At 54.2% G+C, this 19691-nt stretch overlaps 1 protein-coding gene across 1 annotated transcript in view; it reads right to left on the bottom strand.

Annotated features, from left to right (window-relative positions):
- The window catches only part of CTIF (cap binding complex dependent translation initiation factor), a 260791-nt gene that overhangs the window by 119132 nt on the left and 121968 nt on the right, over nt 1–19691 (bottom strand). Inside the window, exon 7 of the mRNA XM_045527488.1 lies at nt 13208–13284. Coding sequence (XP_045383444.1) covers nt 13208–13284 — 77 coding nt within the window. The remainder of the gene's footprint in view (nt 1–13207; nt 13285–19691) is intronic.

The following is a 19691-nucleotide window of genomic DNA, read 5'->3' as shown; positions in this document are numbered from 1 at the left end:
CTCGGAAGCAGTTCTCCAACTACTCCAGCCTTCTCCAGCCCCGTGCAGGAGCCTGCGTCCCCGGCCGACAGCTTGACCACAATCTCAAGGGAGACCCTGAGCCAGAACTACCCCAATGAGCTGCTCCTGGATTCCTGGCCCCTGGAAACTGTGTAAGATAATAAATAATTGTTTTAAGCTCTGAGTTTTGGGGTAATTTGTTATGCAGCGATAGCTACCCAGTACGAATGTGCAGACCAAGCTCCATTTCCAGCAAACCATCACTGGAAATAACGGGGAGAGTTCCTAAAGCAATCACACACACATATACACACTCACAAAACTGTAAACACAAACGTGTATAATTCAAACACAAATACAAGCAGTAAGTCCTCGTGTTTGCATAGCCTTTGGCATTTTACCTGCTTTCTGAGCATTGTTTGAACTGCAGAACACTCTTACATGGTAGATGTCCCATGTCACAGATGGGAAACATGCCTCGGAGAGATGAGGGGATGCCCTGAGGCTACACATGTAGTAACAAGACTCAAACTGAGTCTAGACAACTCAGCACATTCAAGGGGCCACCGACACATTCGCTAGAAGGTGGGCCCTGCAGTGGCTCATGTTCTGTGACTCCCGGGTGATGAAGGTAGAAGCAACTTGGGTGTTTGCCTCGACTGGGATGTTGTGGGCTTTTAGGAGCTAAAAATCCTGCCTTCAAACAATATGACCCCCTCACCCCGACCCTACTGGCCAAACCACACATGGGAGCTTCTCAGTGTGCCAGAAACTACATCATTCTCTTAACTCTGGGTAGCCATGGAAGGCTCGATTGAAAATGCAAAGTGACCTGCCCTGGCTTACCCATGCTAAGGCCTGATTAACCACTGACTACACAAGATGGGATGCAGGAGCAGTAAATGTGGGGCACAGGGAGCTGCTTGAGAGGACAGGGTGGTGGGAGCTCATCCTCATCCTCACCAAAAGGTGGGCCAGGAGGCAGAGATGGTTTTCCTCAATGGCTCAGACAACACATGCTAGGGCTTGGCCAGGCAAGTGTGCGGAGACTCCCCTGTTGTCCTAGGAGGGGCAGTGGGACAGGAATTGGGACAGCCTTTGTGGGCACTGCCCCACTCCTGACCGAGCATGCCCAACCCTCCACATCACCAAGGCAAAGTCAGAATCCTGCCCCGGCGCCCACCCGGCCTCTGGCCACGGCTGCAGCTCTCGGCTCAAAGGCGCCAGGCTTCCTGCTCAGGGCGAACGGGCCGAGCCATCTGCTCCTGGACACGCAGAGCCAACCCGGAACACATGTTTGCCGGCCACGCAGGCCACCAGATCAAACCTGCACACAGTCCCGTATCACATGTTCTTCTTTCTAAAAACATTTCCCATCTTTCTTTCAAATCCACACATGTCTCTTCCCAAGTTCAGTATCAGCCCCAGCAAGCCATAAGCCTGAAATTAGATCCTTTGTCCACCAAATTCTCCCCTTGAAGCTGAAAGAGACAGTTCAAAGTCGACTCGAGGGCAGTCGCACTCCTGCGGGAGGGGTGTCGCTGCAGATAGTGCTGGAGGTGACTCGGGATCCAGGACTCGCCCTCCCAGACACGGACGGATGAGTGTCCTGCACACTGAATCCCTCAGCAGCTGCACCTGCTCCAGGTAAGCCAGGGCACTCACATGGGGAAGGGAAAGCTCTCTCAGTCTGTGCCAGGCCTGACCCGCCCCAGCAACTGTAGGGAAGGTCAGCGAGAGCAAGAGTCGGGTGACATGGGCCTGAGGCACAGGGGCCAGCCAGTGTAGGGACAGGAGTAGCCGGGGCTGTTCAAGGAACCCAGAGAAGACTGGGCTCCGGAAAACACAGTGAGCAAGGACAGTGTGGGGAGGGGAGGTGGGGACAGGGCTGAGGGCAGGTGGCACAGCCCGTGTCCGCAGGGGGCATGGGGGCCAGGGAGGGGCACTGGGAGGGGTTCTGAAGGCCTGTTTGAAAGGCCAGAAGCTGCCTAGCAGTTCCTCCCCACGACTTGCAGGTGAGTGTGAGTGTCCACCTACAGGGCAGGCCTGCAGAGCCTGCCGCTCGTCTGGGCCTATCTCCTGCTGGTGCCCGGGCCGTCCATGTCTCTGTCTGTCTCTCCAGGCGTATCTGGAGAGCGTGGGCAGCTCCGCCCAGCCCCCAGGTAGAAGGGCATCAAGGGCATGCCCGCAGGTGCTCAGGGAGCTTAGAATGTGGCACAGGCTGCCACTCCGGAGATGCCCACGCTGGGTAGCCAGAGGACACCTTCATCCTAATCCCCCCCCCACCCCCGAGGGCCAAGTACGAGCATCACCTCTGGGGACCGAGGGCCCAACTTCTTGAGTCATTTTAGTTCTGTTTGCTGGTGTCTTGCCTAATTGAGCCCCTGCATCACTTCTGGAAACAAGGACTTCCCAAAATACTCCAAACCATAATAGAGGCCACCTTGGCTTCCCCCAAACACACACATTGGAATAAATGGCTAAAATTAAATTACTGGGAAGACTCAGAAATAACTCTCGGAGCTCAGGGTAAACGCTGACCCAGGCAGGAAGGCTCCTTGGTGTTTTTAAAACCTGTGCCTCCATCACTGCCGGGGAACCTTGGGGAGTGGAAGATACCCCCGTGCCCTGGGCTTGTCCTCCTGAGACCGGGGGAGCCGACAGCTGGAGGGAGCCCACCCCCCAGCCACACGGCCCTCCCCTGAGAGCTGCCCACCACTCTGGAACTCACGCCACCCTCCCTCTGGCTGCTTACCGGGTGGGGTCCCCGTAACCTGGGAGATCCCTGGTCTGTTTCAGAGACTTCCTAAATATGTCTACTCATGAATCATCTGGACAGGGGAAGGAATCTATGGGCAGGATTGACCCAGTGCAGGCGGAGAGAAGGCAGGAGGGTGGGCAGCCCGGTCTAGGGGTCCCATCTGAAATCTCAGCATTCATTCATTCATTCCTTGAATTATGCCATAGCCCTCCCCTCAGCCCATTTGGAAACGGGAGCCCCCCCCCCCCTGAAGAGGGATATAGTGTCTTTAAAACTCCTGTGCGCATGAGTTAATCAGGTGGGTGGTTGGGTGGTATATGGAGAAGGCAGGAGGGTGGCAGAGGGGAGGTGAGTACGCAGATGAGGGACCAAAGAGAAGGCTCTCCCAGCAGAGAGCTGGTTAGGAGCACAAGCGCCAAAGCCAGACCACTTAGGTTGCTTCAGTTCTCTGGGCAAGTTACTTTCCTCATCTGTAAAATGGAAATAAAAATAGCATCTCCTTCCTAGGGTTGTTAGCAAGATTGCATGAGCTAATATTCCTAAAAGGCTCAGGGCAGTGCCCTGGACACAGCGAGTGCTCTGGAAGTGCTTGTGAAATCACAGAGTGAATTCCCGGCTGGGCGGAGGATGGCCTAGGCTGGCCTGCGGGCCCAGCACAAAGACCCTCCGTGCCAGCGGGGTACAGAGCTGCTACAGCTATGCGTAAGGTGGTCCCATGCAGCGTCTGATCTCCGGAGGGCAGAGAGCCAGGAGTATGGGGGCCCTGCCCAGCACGGCTGGGTGCCAGCGCACAGACCTGGACCAGATCTGGGGGAGGAAAGATGTGCATAAGAGCAGCAGACACGACCTGCCTTTCTGGAGCTTTCTGGACAGAGCACACGGACTGGGCTGAAGATACAGGGGACACTGGTTATGTGTACTGAACACTCTGGCCAGCCTCTAGAGTACCTCTCAGTTCTGCCTACCCATCCCACGGTTAAGGGATGGAAGATTCCTGGGAAGTCTTCAGCCTTGCACTCTTTCCAATACACTTCAGAGCTGGAATCAGAACCCCATTTCACAGCTGAGAAAACTGTAGGCCCCCGAAGTGTAAGGGGATTGCTGTGGGCCAGACCACAAGGATAAAACCGAGCTTGCCTAACTCCTGGTCCAGCGTCCTTGCCTTCCCTGCACACTGCTCAGGGCAGAGGGGTCCCAGGAGTGAATGTCAGGAAAGAGAGAATGTCAGGAGAGAGAAACACGTGGTTTCTGAGGATGGACTCAGAGCCAGGCACAGGATCAGGACTCCCCTTGTACCTGCCATCACATGTCACCTAATGGCATCCCTGCGGGCTGCACATCATGTCCTTGGTGACGGTAAGAAAAATGGCTGGTCTGGGGTCCTTATGTTCCCAAGAGCCCCTGGCTGATGAGAGACGAACTGGTCTTGAAGCCACATGAGCCTGGCCCAGGGCCTGGGCTGCCCACTGTCCACACTGCCTCCAGGGAGGGCTGGACCCACTTGGTGCCACAGGCCAGGTCACTTGAGGCTCCAGTGAGGGACAAAGGGCTGGGAGTTAGTGTTTGTGAGATCTCCAGGGAGGCGCAACTAAACCACCTTGGGTGGCTGGGTCCTGGGGTGTCCCTTCTCTATCCCATCCAGGCACAGACCCTGTGGAGATGGCATTTGTCTCCCCAGGGCCAGTGTCCTAGTTGGCAGTGCTCCTGCCCTCTAGGCCACCGGCGTGTGCCCACCGCCTCCTTTTTGGTTACCTTGCTTGCTTGTGTCTCCCTTCTTTGCTATTTAGGGCTAAGGGGTCTTACTGAATTCTAACAGCTAGGGAAAGGGGGACAAGTGTGACCAAGGAAGAGCAGTGCTCAGCTTTCCCATGGTGGGCACAGAACTGGGAGATGCCCACTGCCCGGTGGGCAGAGCCGGCACCCAGAGGCTCTGCCAAAATGAACTGCGGGCCACCTCTTGACCCACTTGGCCTCCACGTGGACATGGGTCCCGATGAGAGAGGGACCCCAGGGCCTCGTATTCCCACGAAGTGTGATATGTGATGCTGAGAGGAAGTCCTGAGCTGGGAGACCCAGGGCACCTCACAGGCAAGCCTTGCCAGCCTCGATGGGGACCCGCTCTGCAGCTTGTTTTGCCCAGGGCGAGGCAGCTGCATTGTACAAAGCCTGGGGTCTTCTCTAGGCACATCGGGGGCTTCCTTCACTTCAATCAAACATGGCCCTGGACATCTGGCTGGAAGAAATGAGCTGCTCTTCTTTCTGAGAGAGAGAGGCTGCTTGGGGGTGTGCATGAGGGAGGAGGAGAAGGATCCTAAAAATAATTCCTATCTGACTCATTTTGCTTAGAATCTGACAGGGCTGCCTGCCAGGTGGGGGTTTGCCTGTCCCATTTTCTTATCTATCTTTAGCAGGGACTTAATGAGGGCAATTTCCTTGCTGGGATAGAAAGACAAACCGTGGGCAATGTGAGCACGGATCTGTCTCGCGGTCCCCGGGTTCCTGATGACAGGGTGGCAATGACAGTCACTGCAGGGCTGAGCCATCTGTGGGGCTTCAGCGATGGTGTCATCCCAGGACGGTGCAAATGACGCAGTGGCCTGCTCAGTGAAACCAGGCAGGACAACGACCATGGGAGGAAGTGTTTCCCCCGACCCTGTCTCACCCCTCAGCTCTGTTACTGCCACCATGCAAGCAAGATCAATCATTCAGGTCCAAAATCCTGTTGCTGATGACATATTCCTTTACCTTCAGCATCTCTCTACCCTGTTTTAAACGGTAAGCACAGTCGATTTTTGTTATTTACAGTAGTTACATTCTATAATGTTGTCACAAACACTGAATTAGCAAGCACTGATTCCTACAGGACATACACGATTTGGGTTCCTGTAAGCCTCTGGTCACAACATTGTCATCAATGGATCAATACACAACCTGGTTTTATGTGTGTTTCTGGAAAGGCTAATTTTAAATAAGACTCCTTATTTAATATACACTGTTGATTTGTTAACACTGAGTTCACAGCAACGGCATCCAACCCAGGCCTGAAGACAGCTTATCTAACATGCATTTTCTCCATAAGGCGGGTAACAGCCTCCTCGCACTCGGGAACAGCAGAGAGCACTTCAGCATTATTCTTGGGGGCCATTTTGAACAGCAAATTCACCCAAAAAAGCACAAAAATGTGAAAGATATGGCACCAAGTAGATCATGAAAAGGATACTTGTTTACAACCTGAGAGCTGAAACAAGAAGGCAGAGTGTCACCTGGTCTGACCTCAGCTGGGATCCTGCAGGTCGGCAACTCAAATTTTTTACTGCTCTGCTCTGTGCATGTCGACGAATGGCCACAAAAACACAAGTATTGACTCTGGTGTTACAAATAACTTTTAGCAAGTGGGCGAATTTGCAAACACAGAATCCACGAGTAATGCAGACCGACCGTACTTCCCAAAGGGCTAACGTAACAACTCGTCGGAATGAGCTGGTGGACAGATGCAGGACTCTCCCGGTCAGTTCCTGATGGCCAAGATCTGGGGACTTAGTCACCTCTGTGGGTGAAGCACCATGACTGGTGGAGCGATCTGAGGTGCTAAAGGGAACAGCAAGCTCTAGACAGCAGCTGTGACTTAAGGACAAGGGTTTCAGGAGGCAATGGGTGTCCCCTAGGGCCCTCTCCATGAGCCCAGATGTGCAAAGGAGGAGTAAGATACGTCCCAGAATGGAATGAGGGGCTTCCCATAAGCAGGGATGACCATCAGAGCATGGGGTCATCAGAGCAGAGTCAAGGAGTGGGGCCTAAGAATATCAATGACAACTCTAAAATTACATTTTCGTATTTAGAGTGAGAAGGCAGAGTGAAGTGTGAGGCTGCTGATGGGGCAGATGATGTAGAATTAAGATGTTGCTAAAAGAAAGCAGACCTGGCCAACTTCAAGTTTGCCTTCCACGAGAGAACACGTGCTGGCCCGGAAACGGCAGACTCAGCTGGAGCATCCGTAGGACACCCAGGGCCTAGGAGAGGTCACAGGAGAGTAACGGTGCTCTTGCCTGAGAGATGGGGCAGTATTGGTCAGGGTAAGAGAAGTCTTCACATGAGGTCATCAACGGTCCCTGACCATGTCTGAGCAATCCTGGAGAATAGGTGGAATAGCTAACGTTATGTGTCAACTTGACTGGGCTAAGGGATGCCCAGAGAGCTGGTGAACCATCATTCCTGGGTGTGTCTACGAGGATGCTTTGAATCAGTAAACCAAGCAAAGATTGCTCTCACCAACGCGGGTGGGCACCACCCAATCTGTGGAGGGCCTGAATTGAACATAATAAGCAGGGAAGGCCGAACTTGCTCGCTCTCATCTTGAGCTGGGACATTCATCTTATCCTGCCCTTGAACGTCACATACTGCAACATGCAGTATGTTTACTGTCACACGGGCTCTCGGCCTTGGCACTTAGAACGGACCACCCCGCTGGCTTTCCTGGCTCTCCCGCTTGCTGCAGGGGGCAGCCTGTGGGGCTTCTTTGTCTCCCAGGAACCGATTCCCATAATAAATCTCTCTTTTCCTTTCTCAACATGTCCTATTAGTTCTGTTTCTCTGGAAATCCTTGAATAATACAACAAAAGTGCTGGAGGCTGTAGCTAGGCATATGTAATCTAACCTTCAAAAATTATTATAGAAAAATATAGATAACATCTCTCCCAAAGAGATTCCCCAACAGATAGTTTAGAAGAAAAGAGGCGATCGCTAAGAGCTAGCAAGGGTTCACACAGACCCAGTGCTGGCAGACCAATTCCATGTCCTTTTCTGAAAGAGTTACTGGCCTGATACATTTAGGGAACCCTACAAATACCAACATTGAAGAGGTGTGTCACGGGGCTTGCCACATCACCTCATCCTGGGACCTGCCCTAGTCATTGAAAACAATTTTTTTAATTGAGATATAATTCATATACCACAAAATTCACCCCTTTAAAGTATATAATTCAGTGATTTTTTAATCTATTCACAAAGTTGCACAGCCATCACCACTAATTCCAAATGTCCTGTTTGTTTTTATCAGTGACTGAGATGATGTCACAGAGAGCTTGTGAACTCAAATCTGACGGCTGACACTAAGGGCTTGGGTACACGTTGGCAGAGGAAGAGAGGGAGGGACAAGAGTCTTAATTGGTTCTACAATTAGAGGACACCAAGGCCACAGTCACAGTCAGTTGTAGGCAGAGACAGCAAGCGCTGCTGTGGGCTGTGACCACCCTGCAGTGTCCCGCGAGCAGCCCAACCCTGCACCCCAGGGGGACAGCTTGCTCCCCTGCCACTCGCCCTGCGGAGCCATGTGACGCCAGCTGGGATGGCCAAGGTATTGTTTTCTTCTTCCTTTCAATCTGCGTTGCACATGGAGTAAATTAACTGTTCTGAGACCTCACTTAATGAAACAAATTAATTTGGAGAAGGCTCTCCCGTCTCCCTGGCCGCATGGGCATGGTGCGAGGGACCACTAATGCCTCCCTTAGCCGCCGCCTCTCGTGGTTGAGAGGCCGGGCTTCGGAGCCGCGGGGTCCGTGGAGACGCTACCAGTCTGGGCCGGGGTCCTCAGGAGCCTGCCTCTCTGTCTAGTTTGGTTGGGGGTCATGGCTGTGCTGAGCTCTGGCCCCTGGCTCTGTTTCTAGGAGCCACGTGGGGGACTCCTGCCAGGTGGGGAATCTCTGGCTCCAACGCCTGCCTGCGCAGCTGTGGGGTTCGTGCTCCCCTCGTCCCGACACCCCCCATCTCCCTTCCAAATCCTCCTGGCGTCTTGCTGGTAGTTCCATCCCCGCCTCCTCCAGGAAGTATTCCAGAACCATCTCTCAGGATGGCTCCTTTCTCTGAGCCTCCTCCCTGTTAACACGCGGATGCTACACCACCGTGCTCAACGTTCTGGTGGATTCTGGAGCAACAGTGCCATTGTGCAAGCTACACCTCAGGCCCTTGAGAGCAGGGGCCACCCCTGCACTTTTGTGCTCTCTGTAGCACACAGGAAAGCTCAATCCCTCCTGGCAGGGGAGTTAAATGGTGCTTCCCTGTGGTGTTCATCATGACATACTGCCCAGATGCCCCTTCTGGAATGAAGGACTCTCTCCCGGCCACTGGAAGTACCGTGCAGACAGCCTCAGCCGCCAGACCCCCAGGAAAACCACCCTGGCTGATGGGCACTGCCCAGCCCAGGGTCACACCCCTAGTCTGGGCAAACTCTCCCTGATGACCAATAGGCATGAGGGGATGAAGGGCTGTCCCTCCATTCCATCTTGGGATAGCTCTAAAAAGTCACCCCAACTTCAGAACCCCCTAGGATCAGACCTCTCCAAGACTGCACTGCAGGTCACCTGCTCTCTGCCCGGTCCTGCTGCTCCTCCTCCTGACTACGGGTATGGAGGCCAAGGGCATCCCCTGCCTGCTTTGTAAGCATCCCCATCCCAAAGTCTGCTTCCTAGGGGACGCTGACCACAATAGTCATTCATTGCTTCAGTGTGTTCCTCTCCTAAAAGGGAACCAGGGTGGGGCGAGGGGAGCAGCAGAAAACCACGCCCCCAGGTGAGGGACCTCACTCAGGTAAACTGAGGCAGTGGGCCAGGGCTTCAGCCCTCTAGGGACCTCGCTCTTCTGCCCTGCATGCTGGGAGGGTACAAACCTCAACAGACCCCCTTCCAAGCAACAGGTCTCCAACTTGTGTGGGCACAGGGCATCTGAAGGCGTGCTGCTCTTTGAGGAACGCGTGGAAGACTCATTTAGTGCATTTATGTCATAAAATGAACAACTTTGTCTGAAATCAGCAAACTGTCTTTTACTAGCTTCCAAAAATAAACAAGTGGTTACCAGTTGTTCAAATTTCAAGATCACTCTTGAGAAAACATTTGAACTGTCCATGAGCTTAATTTTTTTCTGCACAACAGAAAAAGGACATCCACAACTTACCCGAAGCAGCCCATGGAATGTAGGGGCAGAGCCTGCAGATGCCTGCTCTGGGGGGCCCTCCTTCCCTGCCCAGGCTCGGGGAGGCCCTGACAGTGGGGCCAGGGCTTTAAGAGTCGATCCAGGAGAAGGAACAATTGATCCTGGCACCCTGGCCCCTGGAGGGAATGCAGGGCAAGGCTTGCTGGGGTCACAAGCAAACCTAGAATGCTGCCTGGATCATGGGGACAAAGCCCAGCCTCACTGCAGACATCTGCACTCCACACTCATCTGGAAAGGTTTCCTGAGCACCTCGGATTCCCTCTCACCTGTAGGTGGCACTAAGACTGTTTCTAGGTGCTTTACAAGAGTCATTAATAGCTCCTTTAAGCCTCCCAATTAGTGGACCCATTTCACAGAAGAGAAAATAGAGCTTTCAAGACATGAAGTAATTTGCCCAGATCACAGAGTTGGTAAGCAGAGGCGGTGGGATTCCCATCCAGCCCCTAACTCCAGGGTATGTGCTTTGACTGCTGCATTATTCAGCTTGCTAATAGTCGCGGACTTAAACCAGTGGAAAATAAAAGCAGTAGAGCACACAACCCCTCCCCGCCCCCCAACAGCCCAGCTGGAACTGGGATAGGACGCAGATCTCCAGAAGACCAGGATTCTAGGTCCCCGTTTGCAAATCCCTGCTCCAGGCTGTGGGAAGTCACCCAATCCCACTTCAGCTACACGCCCAGGCTGCACGGAGTCTGCAGCTATCGGAAACCGACTCCAGGCACTGGTCAGGAGAGGGAAGGCCACGGACTCCTGCAGGCATCAAGGAGAGCCACAGAGACACCGTGGGGTTACAACTGGCCGCTTCCCTTCACATGACAGGGGAGGTGAGAGGCATGACACAGATTCCGGCTGTGCCCATCGGCCACCAAACCTGATTCTGGTCCCCTCCCGCTTTGCCACCCGGTGTGCCCGGGGAATGCAAGTGCCTCTCAGTGTGGTTTAAACCCAAATATTAGGAAGGTTCACCTGCCGTACGAAAGCATCAACAACCAAGGTCAAACATGAAGGTTTGGCACTTAGCAAAGCCACTACTATCAGTCATCAGCAGGGAGGGTTGGGGGTAAACCTGATAACATTCCGCAGCCGCTCTTTGAATTTCAGAATCACATGATTTCCCAGGAAGGACTCAGGAGACTCCTGTTTTCAGACAATGTGGTCCTTAACGGATCGGCTGCCTGCTCTTCTCTCGAAAGTCCCCATCCCCTGGGGATTCCAGGGCAGCTCCAGGCTACGGGTGAGTGACGGGCCGTGCCGTGTCCACGATACAGGACGAAGGGAGCAGCGCCCTGACCAGCACGCGCTGCTCGCCCAGCTCCCGTCTGCTGCCCTGAACTGCAGCGTCTGGGCCCCGCGGGTCAAATGTTCCCTCCTTGAGTCCCTCTTCGGTCCAGCTGAAAACTGTTCTGCCCTTTAAGCTGATTTCCTCCAGCTCGGGCCCCTGTGGAGGTGGAGGCAGCTGCCCCCCTGTCAGTCTTCCATATGTTCCTTCCCTCTGGCCTCCTGTTCCCTGGCCGCAGCCCTCCGGCTCTCCTCACAGGACATACTTTCCACCCTTTTAATCATCTTTATTGCCTTTTGTTGGAGCCTGGCCCGGTCCACGGCCTCTGTGAGGTGTGCTGACCTAACCCGGGCATTTGCTAGCGCGAGTGCGGCCCAGCGGAAGTCCGGCTTCCCAGTCCTGCGTGCTGCGCTCCTCTCCCCACATTCCTGGGCCAGGCTGCTGCTTTCCGGAGGCCTGCCACTGTGCCACCGTCCAGGGGACTCCAGCTGAGCGAGAAAACCTGGCCCAGAAATGGACGTGTGGGCTGGCCTGGACGCCGGGCAGCAGCCTGCCACTGCCTGGGCCCGGAGAAGTGGATCAGAGGGTGACTTCTCATTGGAAACCTTGGGGACTTCCACACCTGAGACACACGCTCTGGGCCCTCCCTGCCATCAGGGACCACAGGGCCATGGGAGGGAGGACATAAAGCCTCTGCTTTTCCTGACACCTCCCCAGGCCCCTGTGAACCCCATTCCTCCTTGAGGGGTGCTCCCTCCCTCCCTCCACCAGGAACTCAGAAGCCAGGAGTCAGCCTCTGTGACGCTGCACAGCAAAGAGGCAGCACACGTAGCACAATTAACCACACTCTGGTGAGGGCAGGACGAGGGATTGGTTCAACTCTCCTTGCTCAGTCTTCCCTTTTCATGACTGGGGGTTCTGATTTCTCTGCCAGGGCTGCCTTCCTCCCAGCTAGGTGTACATTTACTGTCCTCTGCGACTCATGCCAGACCCACTAAATCCACCAGTGGATGACAAGGCATTCTGGGTGCCCAATCCTATACCAACCCTGAGAGCTGTGGCCACCACCTGCCCATCAATGCTTGTCCCGAGCCTGCCCCCAGAGGAAGGATCAGAGGCACAGGTCAGCCCCAGAGCCCACCTGCCATGAAAGCAGGAGCCCCCAGTGCCCCGGCATGGGATGCAGCTGGCTGTTCCTTGGCTCTACGAGAACATTCTCTGTTCACTAATGGTAAGACCACATGCCACCACCTTTATCTAAGAGTAAATTCCCTACAGAGGAATGAACACTTCATTTTAATTCCTCAGGCATAAGCCTTTTTGTTCTTTCTTTTTTTGTATTTCCACCCAGAAATAATTTATGCACATTCAAGCAAAAAAATAGGCTCTAACTCCCCCTTTTGCACAAGTGGCCATGCACAACAAACATTGTTCTGCACCTGAATTTTTGCGCTTAAAATACATCTTGAAGACCTTTCCTTGTAAGAAAGCCTTTTTGACAATAAATACACACATTCCCAGGATGCCCGATCTCAGCTGCTTGTTCCCATCCAGGGCTGCTTCACTGCACCTTTCCTGGCCCCTTGCTGTCCCCCAGGACTCTGGGCCCCATGGGAGATCCTGGGCTCTGCCTTAGTTTAAGTGGGCTCCTCCAGGCATTTGGGAGCAGCAGTGTGGACCATTGCTGATCTGTGTGTCGCTTGAGACAGCAGAGCCGGCACGCACCAGGGACAACTTCAGGGACAATGACCAATGACGGGAGGAGGAAAGACAGATACCCTTTAACTTGTGAGCTCCGGGAGCCTCCTGGAGGCCATGTCTCAAAACACGCAGCCAGCAAGGTCCTATTCCTGGGCACTGCCACTGTTGCTCTGAGATCAGTGGGAAGCGTATTTCTCCTCCTGAACTGCAGAGCCTGGGTCCTGTCCCCCCCAGGAAGAGGCAGTGGTGACAGGGGGCCCTCAGCTGGACTCCAGAAGGAATCCAATCCCTGGAACGACGAGAGAAGCGGAGCCGCCTCGCCCTCGTGGGAATCCCAACCAGTGACCAACAGCATCAGGCTGCCAACCTCATCCCATAGGCATCAGCTGGTGACCGGGCAAAGCAAAACCGCAGGCCAGACCCGAGGTAGCTCCACACAGCCGACGCGGGCAAAGAAAACCCAAAGACGGGGTGTCTCCTACCTTCGATCATTTCTCCTTCTCCGGAACAGCTTCTTGGTGTGCGCAATCTCTACTTCATGGGGCATCGGGTGGTAGCCCTGCGTGGTGGGGGGAGGAAGGGGGAGCATTAGTGACTGCAGAAAGCGAGCACAGCACCTCTGGGACTGCATCAGCTATAGCAGCCTCTAAAACAGAGAGAAACCAAGAGTTTGGGGAGACTAGCCTCTGACCACACAATCCAGACTGAAAAATGGAAAATACTAGCGTTAGTGAATTTCCCACCAGGTCAATGATGCTGGAACTACAGAATCAAAGGACAGTGGGGACAAAGGGCACCTTGAAATCCATAGTATCTAAGCCCTTGAATTACAGATGTGGATGCTCTAGTCCAGAGGTGAATGAGCCACAGAGCTGGGGCCAGGGCTGCTGTCCAGGACAAGTCACTTCGTTTCCTAACAGACTGGGAATGTTAACACCTTCTGCTCTGGGCTGCTGAGAGGACCAAGGAGGTAAATTCTACAAACCCTGAGCCCTGCGCAGAGGAAATGTGTCTCCTAATCTTAGTCCAGGCTCCCCCTGTACAAATTTTACCAAATCCTCTTCTCTTACTCCGCATAAAGAGTATTTAGGGAAAACGTGCAAAAAGCTAAATGCCTTTTTCAACTGTAAAGGAGGGATGGGGAAAATTCTAAGGATGGTCTTTTGTGTATTTTCATCATGACAACAACTATTTATACATTTATATCAAGGTTGGAGAGAGACCCTCCATGTATAACATGGGCTGGTCCCATAAACGCCAGGCCCCGGGCAGAATTCCCTGCAGAAGCTGGGCTGACGGACAGCTCTGTTCTTACCGCCCCGTGGCAACAGAAAAGCATGTCCTGGTGGGACAGGGCAGAGAGCACTGCCATTCCACGATGGGCAGCCGGGAGCAGTGGGGGGTACCTAGGCCTGGGGGTCTGGGGTTGGGGGGCCTGGCTTGGGTCTGGGATACCTGCTACAGGCCTGATGCAGAGTCCATGCCACCGTCCATGCCACCTGCAGGGACCTGGGCATGCACAGGATGAGAGAGGAGCCACAGAGCCCAGTCTGCAGGAGAGTGGTCAGCGAGAGTCCATGTGGCCCAGACCCCTACTTGACAGGCAGGGAGACCAAGGCCCAGAGAGGCCATACAGTGAATATTCATGGGCTGGCAGCCCTGACCCCCTGTGGTGGGGCAAACGCAGCCCTCTGGATTTGGGCTCCCAGTGGAGGGTCCCACTGTTCTGCCTTCACAGGGCTCAGCCCACAACCAGGGGGAGGGTGAGGTGGACATTGGCAGCCCTGGCTGTGCTGGGACTGGCCAGTTTGGGGGAGCTTCCCAGAGGGGCAGAGGGAGGGAGGACACAGGGACCTTGGCAATATGGCCACTTGGCCTGGATGCCTACTGGGCCAGGGAGGGAATGACACATTTTGAAATACATTTTAACAACAGTCCTTCCCTCCTACCCCCGTCTCTCTTGCCTCCAGCGATCTAGTCAAAAAGCATGAATGAATTCCGGGCTCCAGGCAGCCACAATGGGCCTCTGGACCCTTAGGATGTTCTTTGTTTAATGGTTTTCTCAAAGGATATTATTTGTTTTCTTTAATACAAAACACAAACAAGGAGAAACACCAGGTCTTCCCCTCTCGTTTCCCCTCTCCCACCCGGACTGAGCTCTGGGCCGGCCCCTCCCCGCCCTCCCTGCCCCTCCAGGTCACTCAGGAACACGCTGGGTGCGCCCCAAGTAGACAATGGACAGGAAGCCGAGGCTCCCTCCTGAGCCGGCTGCCTGCATCGGGCTCTCAGCTCCGAGGGTGGGCAGAGGGTGCTGCCCCAGCACCTGGCATAACACGGGCCCCGGAGCTGCCAGCCTCCTCCATCTTGGCCTCAGAGTCCTGGGCTCCGACCCACATCCTGGCCTCCTCCCCCAGCCATGGGCAGCGGCAATGAGAGCGTGGGGTCCTAAGCCTTCCCCAGGACTCCGTGTGGCCTGATGGGGCATACGGGCTGCTTGGGCTTCTCATGCAGCCACTGTTATGTCCCCTCTTTCCACCATCCATTCTAGAACAACACCTATATATATATATGAGGAGAGAGGGAGGGAGAGAGAGAGGGAGGGAGAGAGAATGTGTCAATATTGTCACAGTGGTTAGAATCCTGGGCTCTGGAGCTCGACTGCGGATGTTCAGATCTTGGTGGCTGTGTGACTTTGCGTACACGACCTAACCTCTATGTGCCTATGGAAATAGTAAGAGCATCAGCCTCCTAGAACTCATGTGAGGGTTAAATGAGTTCATAAACATGCGAAGAACATAGAAAAATGCCTGGTACATTGTGAGCCTTAATAAACATCTTGGTGTCATTGCCATTGTCGTCGTCGTCATCATCATCATCATCATCATCATCATCATCTCTCCCATGATCTGACACTCTGACCAGGGCTGACTGCGCCAGGACAAACAGGGCATCCCAGACACCTGTGCTCGTGGATCCCCCAGCGTTGGTAAGTCCAGCAGGAGGGGGTGTGCAGGGAAGGAGGCACGGGAAGCCCAGGCCAGGGAAGGAAGAGGGAATCCGTGCAGCGCCTGGTGCCCCAGGCCAGTGTGCTAGGGGAGGGCGGAGGAGTTCTGTTTTGTGTTTTCTTTGGCCAGACTGGCAGACCCTAGCAGGAGGCCAGACATCAGCTGAACAAAGTGACAAAGGTAACAGAACAAACCCCTGCACCCTCGGAGGGCCTCCCTCTCCATGAATAATCCAGGCAAGGGCTACAGAGGACTGGCCCCACCTATGAGGCCACCGTGGACCCCAGCCCCAATGTGGCATCTTGGTGAATAAATGAATGAACCTTGCTTCCTTCCCTGGGGCACTCTGCATAGAACTTTCCAGCACCAGGAACCTCCTCCTGCATAAAATGGGGTGCGCTGTGTTTACACAAGCTTCGCCTGGAGGCCTCTCTTCAATCAGCCACCTTGTTTCTCAAACTCAAGGGAGTTCTGGGTACCAAGAGACACACAGCACTCCAGGTGCTGCCCACCCCCCCCAAAACAAGGGCATTTGGTGTTAACAGGGGCCAATGTGAGGCCGGCAGAAGGAGAAAGAAGGAGAAAGGCTGTGGTGAGCCACACAGCTGCCACCAGCCATGCAGCTGGCCCATGTGAGCAGAGGACCTTTAACGTCATTGGCGAGAGGTGAGACTGTATGTGAGTGGTCACAGAAGCCTTGTTCTTAACAGCCAAAAAAATAAATGGAAACAACCCAACACCCATCAACTGATGACCGGATAAACTGTGATAGATCCACACAACGGAATATTACATGGACACGAAGGAAGGAAGCTCTGATCCACGCCACAACATGAATGAACCTCAAAACCATCATGCTCAGGGAGGAAGCCAGTCACCAAGGACCACATATATGATTCCATTTTTTACAAACTGTCCAGAACAGGCCAATCTGCAGAGGTGGAAAGTAGATTAGAAGCTGCCAGGGGTTGGGAAGAGGGAGAATGAAGAGTGACTGCTAATGGATATGGGTTTTGGGGCTGACAAAAATATTCTGGAATTAGACAGTAGTGACGGTTGCATGACCTTTGTGAATATACTAAAAAACACTGAGTTGTACACTACAAAACGGTGAATTTATGATAGTGAATTTTATGTCAATAAAAAAGGGTAAAGATAGCTGGGGGCAGTATATTCCAGGCAGAGGGAAGAGCAATTGTTAAGAAGAAGAAAAAAAGGAGAATAAGAAGGAGAAAGAGGTACAGGAGGAGGAAAAAGAGGAGAACCGGGGGGGGGGGGGGTGGCGGGAAGGGGGGTGTGTGAGAGGGAGGAGGAGGGAGGAGGGAGAGAGGAGGAGGGGGAGGAGGAGATCGTGCATCACAGTGAAAAGTGCCCCCTCATTCATTTAATCTTGAGGAAACAGCTGCCTGAACACATCGCCCGTAAGATAGGACTAGGAAGGGTGGCACGTCCTAGCCGAGGGGCGCCCAGTGACAGGAGTGACTAATAAGGGATCTGGAAAAGAGCCTGACCTGGTGCTCCCGGTGGCCTGGCCAGGGAGACGCTATTCTGGCTTTAGACCACAGATCCCATCTTGCTTTTTAAGCTAGGATATGTCGCTTGAGTGGAGAATGGGAAATTTATCCTTTAAGGGCATATAGTGTGGCCTTTGTTTTAATTATTTGCCAAAAAAAATGCTTCCACTCTGTGCTCTGAAAGATCTGCCTGTGGCCGTCAGTCCAAGTACGAGGCCCCCGCCCGCCCCACGAGCGAACAGCCTGGGCGTCCCCAGCTGGTTTGCGCGTTTGGTCAATCTGAGCCCCGTGTGCCTCTGGAGCACCACCCTGGAGCACCACCTGGCTGCTCCCGTGACTTCTTGCACGAGAACCATTCTCCCTTGCGCTCTGAGACCCGGCTGCAGTTCCCCCCTGTCTAACGTCTGACCGCTTGCGATAACTAAATGGGCCCGGGAGACAAGTAGATTATATAAACCAAGCCTCTCCAGGGAGGGAGGGAAGATAATACTCTTTCCACATGCAGAGTACACGTGAAACACACACGCACACACGCACATGCATGCTCTGGTCCTGCAGGTCGGTGCTGGTTTAAGACGCAACACCGAGGGGCAGCATCTGTTGCTACTCTCGTTGCAAAACACGTTATGTAAAATCAGCCCATTCTGGGGCAGGCTGAGGCTGCTATCTCACAACCTGGCGTAGAAGGTATTTCTGAGGGATTAAGGCAGGCCCAGCAGAGCTCTGGGCCCGGAACATTAGCCCCAGACAGTTAATAATCCCAGGCTGGGAGTGCCAGGGCCATGTCCAGGGATGGCAACTATGAAAAATAAATCTTGGGTCTGGGGGTGAGGGTGGGAGGAGGGAGGGCACAGCAAACACATTGAGCAGAGAGCGTGTGTGCCTGGTGGCTCTCGGACCAGCTGACAGTGTTAAGAGTGACATGCCTCCCCTGGGCCACAGGCTCCCGCCCACCCACCCATGCTTCCATGCATCTACCCATCCCGTACGTGTTGTTTCAGGTACTGTGGACAGAGTACTGAAAAAAATAGGCAAGATGCTTGTTCCTGTAGAGCACACATTCTAGTAAAAGGAGAGAGACAAATAAATAAGTACATGACATGATAAACGATAACGTTTTGCTACGGAAGAGAAGGAGGCAGGGGCAGGCAGAATTATGTCCCTGAAAAGAGGAGGTGGTCAGGGAAGACCAGCGATGCCGCTGTCACAGGCCCAGTGGGGACATGTGCTTGGCACCTGGGTGGAGGCGGAGGCCCCGTGCTCCCAGGGCCAGCGCTGGTGCTCCTGACCACAGTGTCTGGCTTGGTCCCATCTGTAGAGTCCTCTTCACCCCCTGCAGTAGGTAGAATTGTGTTGGAGCCCTAACCCTGGGTCCCTGTGAATATATTTGGAAATAGGGTTTTTCTAGATATAATCAAGTTAGGATGAAGTCATACGGGATTAGGAGGGGCCCTAACTCCAATGACTGGTGTCCTTACAAGAAGGACATGTAGACACAGAGAAACAGGAGACACAGAGGGACGAAGCTGTGTGAAGACAGACGCAGGGTTTGGGGTGACGCAGATACCAGCCCAGGAACTTGAGCGCTGCTGGCAGCCACCAGCGGCTGAGCAGAGCTTCCGGAAGGAGCAGGGCCCTGCCAACACCTTGACTGTTCCAGCCTCTAGGACTGCAAGCTGATAAATGTCTGCTGCTTTAAGTGCCCGTTCCGTTCCTGGTGACTTGTGACGGCAGCCCCGGAGCACACTTTACACTGCAGTCCCAGCTGCAGGTCCTCAGCACTGGGATTGCCCAACTGTCCCCACCCCCTCTTTCCGCATCACCTGCTGCTCCTGCCTTGTGGTCCCCAGGGACCCTGTCTGCCACAGGGTGGCCCTGTGTCACCCCCGGTGAGCAAGTGGGTAGGGCTGTGCCCGCGGATGTCCACGTTACCCGTGTCCCCGCAGAACGTTTTTCCCTGGAGACCACAGCGGAGCCACCAGCTGTCCAGCACAGCCGCTTCCTTCTGGGGCCGAAGAAGGCTCTTGTGACCACTGTGGCCTGCCTGGCGAGTGGCCGGCACGCATGTGGGGCCCCCTGTGCACAAGTTGCCTGTCTTTAAGCACGACTCACTGGGGCCAGGATGCGCCCGCCCCGAGAGGCCTTGCCTCCCTCCCAAGCTTCCTCCTCCCTCGGCCAAGTGTCCCCCGGGGGGTGTGGTGGGCTGAAGTGTGCCCCCCCAAATTCTCATGTTAAAGTCCTAACCCCAGCACTCCTGCAGGACCTGACTGGGAAAGAGGGCTGCCACAGACCGGATTAGCTAAGATGAGGACATGACGGAGTTGGGTCACCCTAATCCAGTGTGACTGGTGTCCTTACAAGAAGGCCACGTGGAGGTTGGAGTGATGCTGCCACAAGCCAGGGAGGAGAGGAACGTCCTTCCCTGGCACCTCCAGAGGGAGTGTGGC

Source organism: Lemur catta, chromosome 16 (assembly GCF_020740605.2).
Source record: "Lemur catta isolate mLemCat1 chromosome 16, mLemCat1.pri, whole genome shotgun sequence".
Taxonomy (NCBI): domain Eukaryota; kingdom Metazoa; phylum Chordata; class Mammalia; order Primates; family Lemuridae; genus Lemur; species Lemur catta.
Note: the sequence above shows the minus strand (reverse complement) of the source record. Positions and strands in the feature narration are given on the sequence as shown.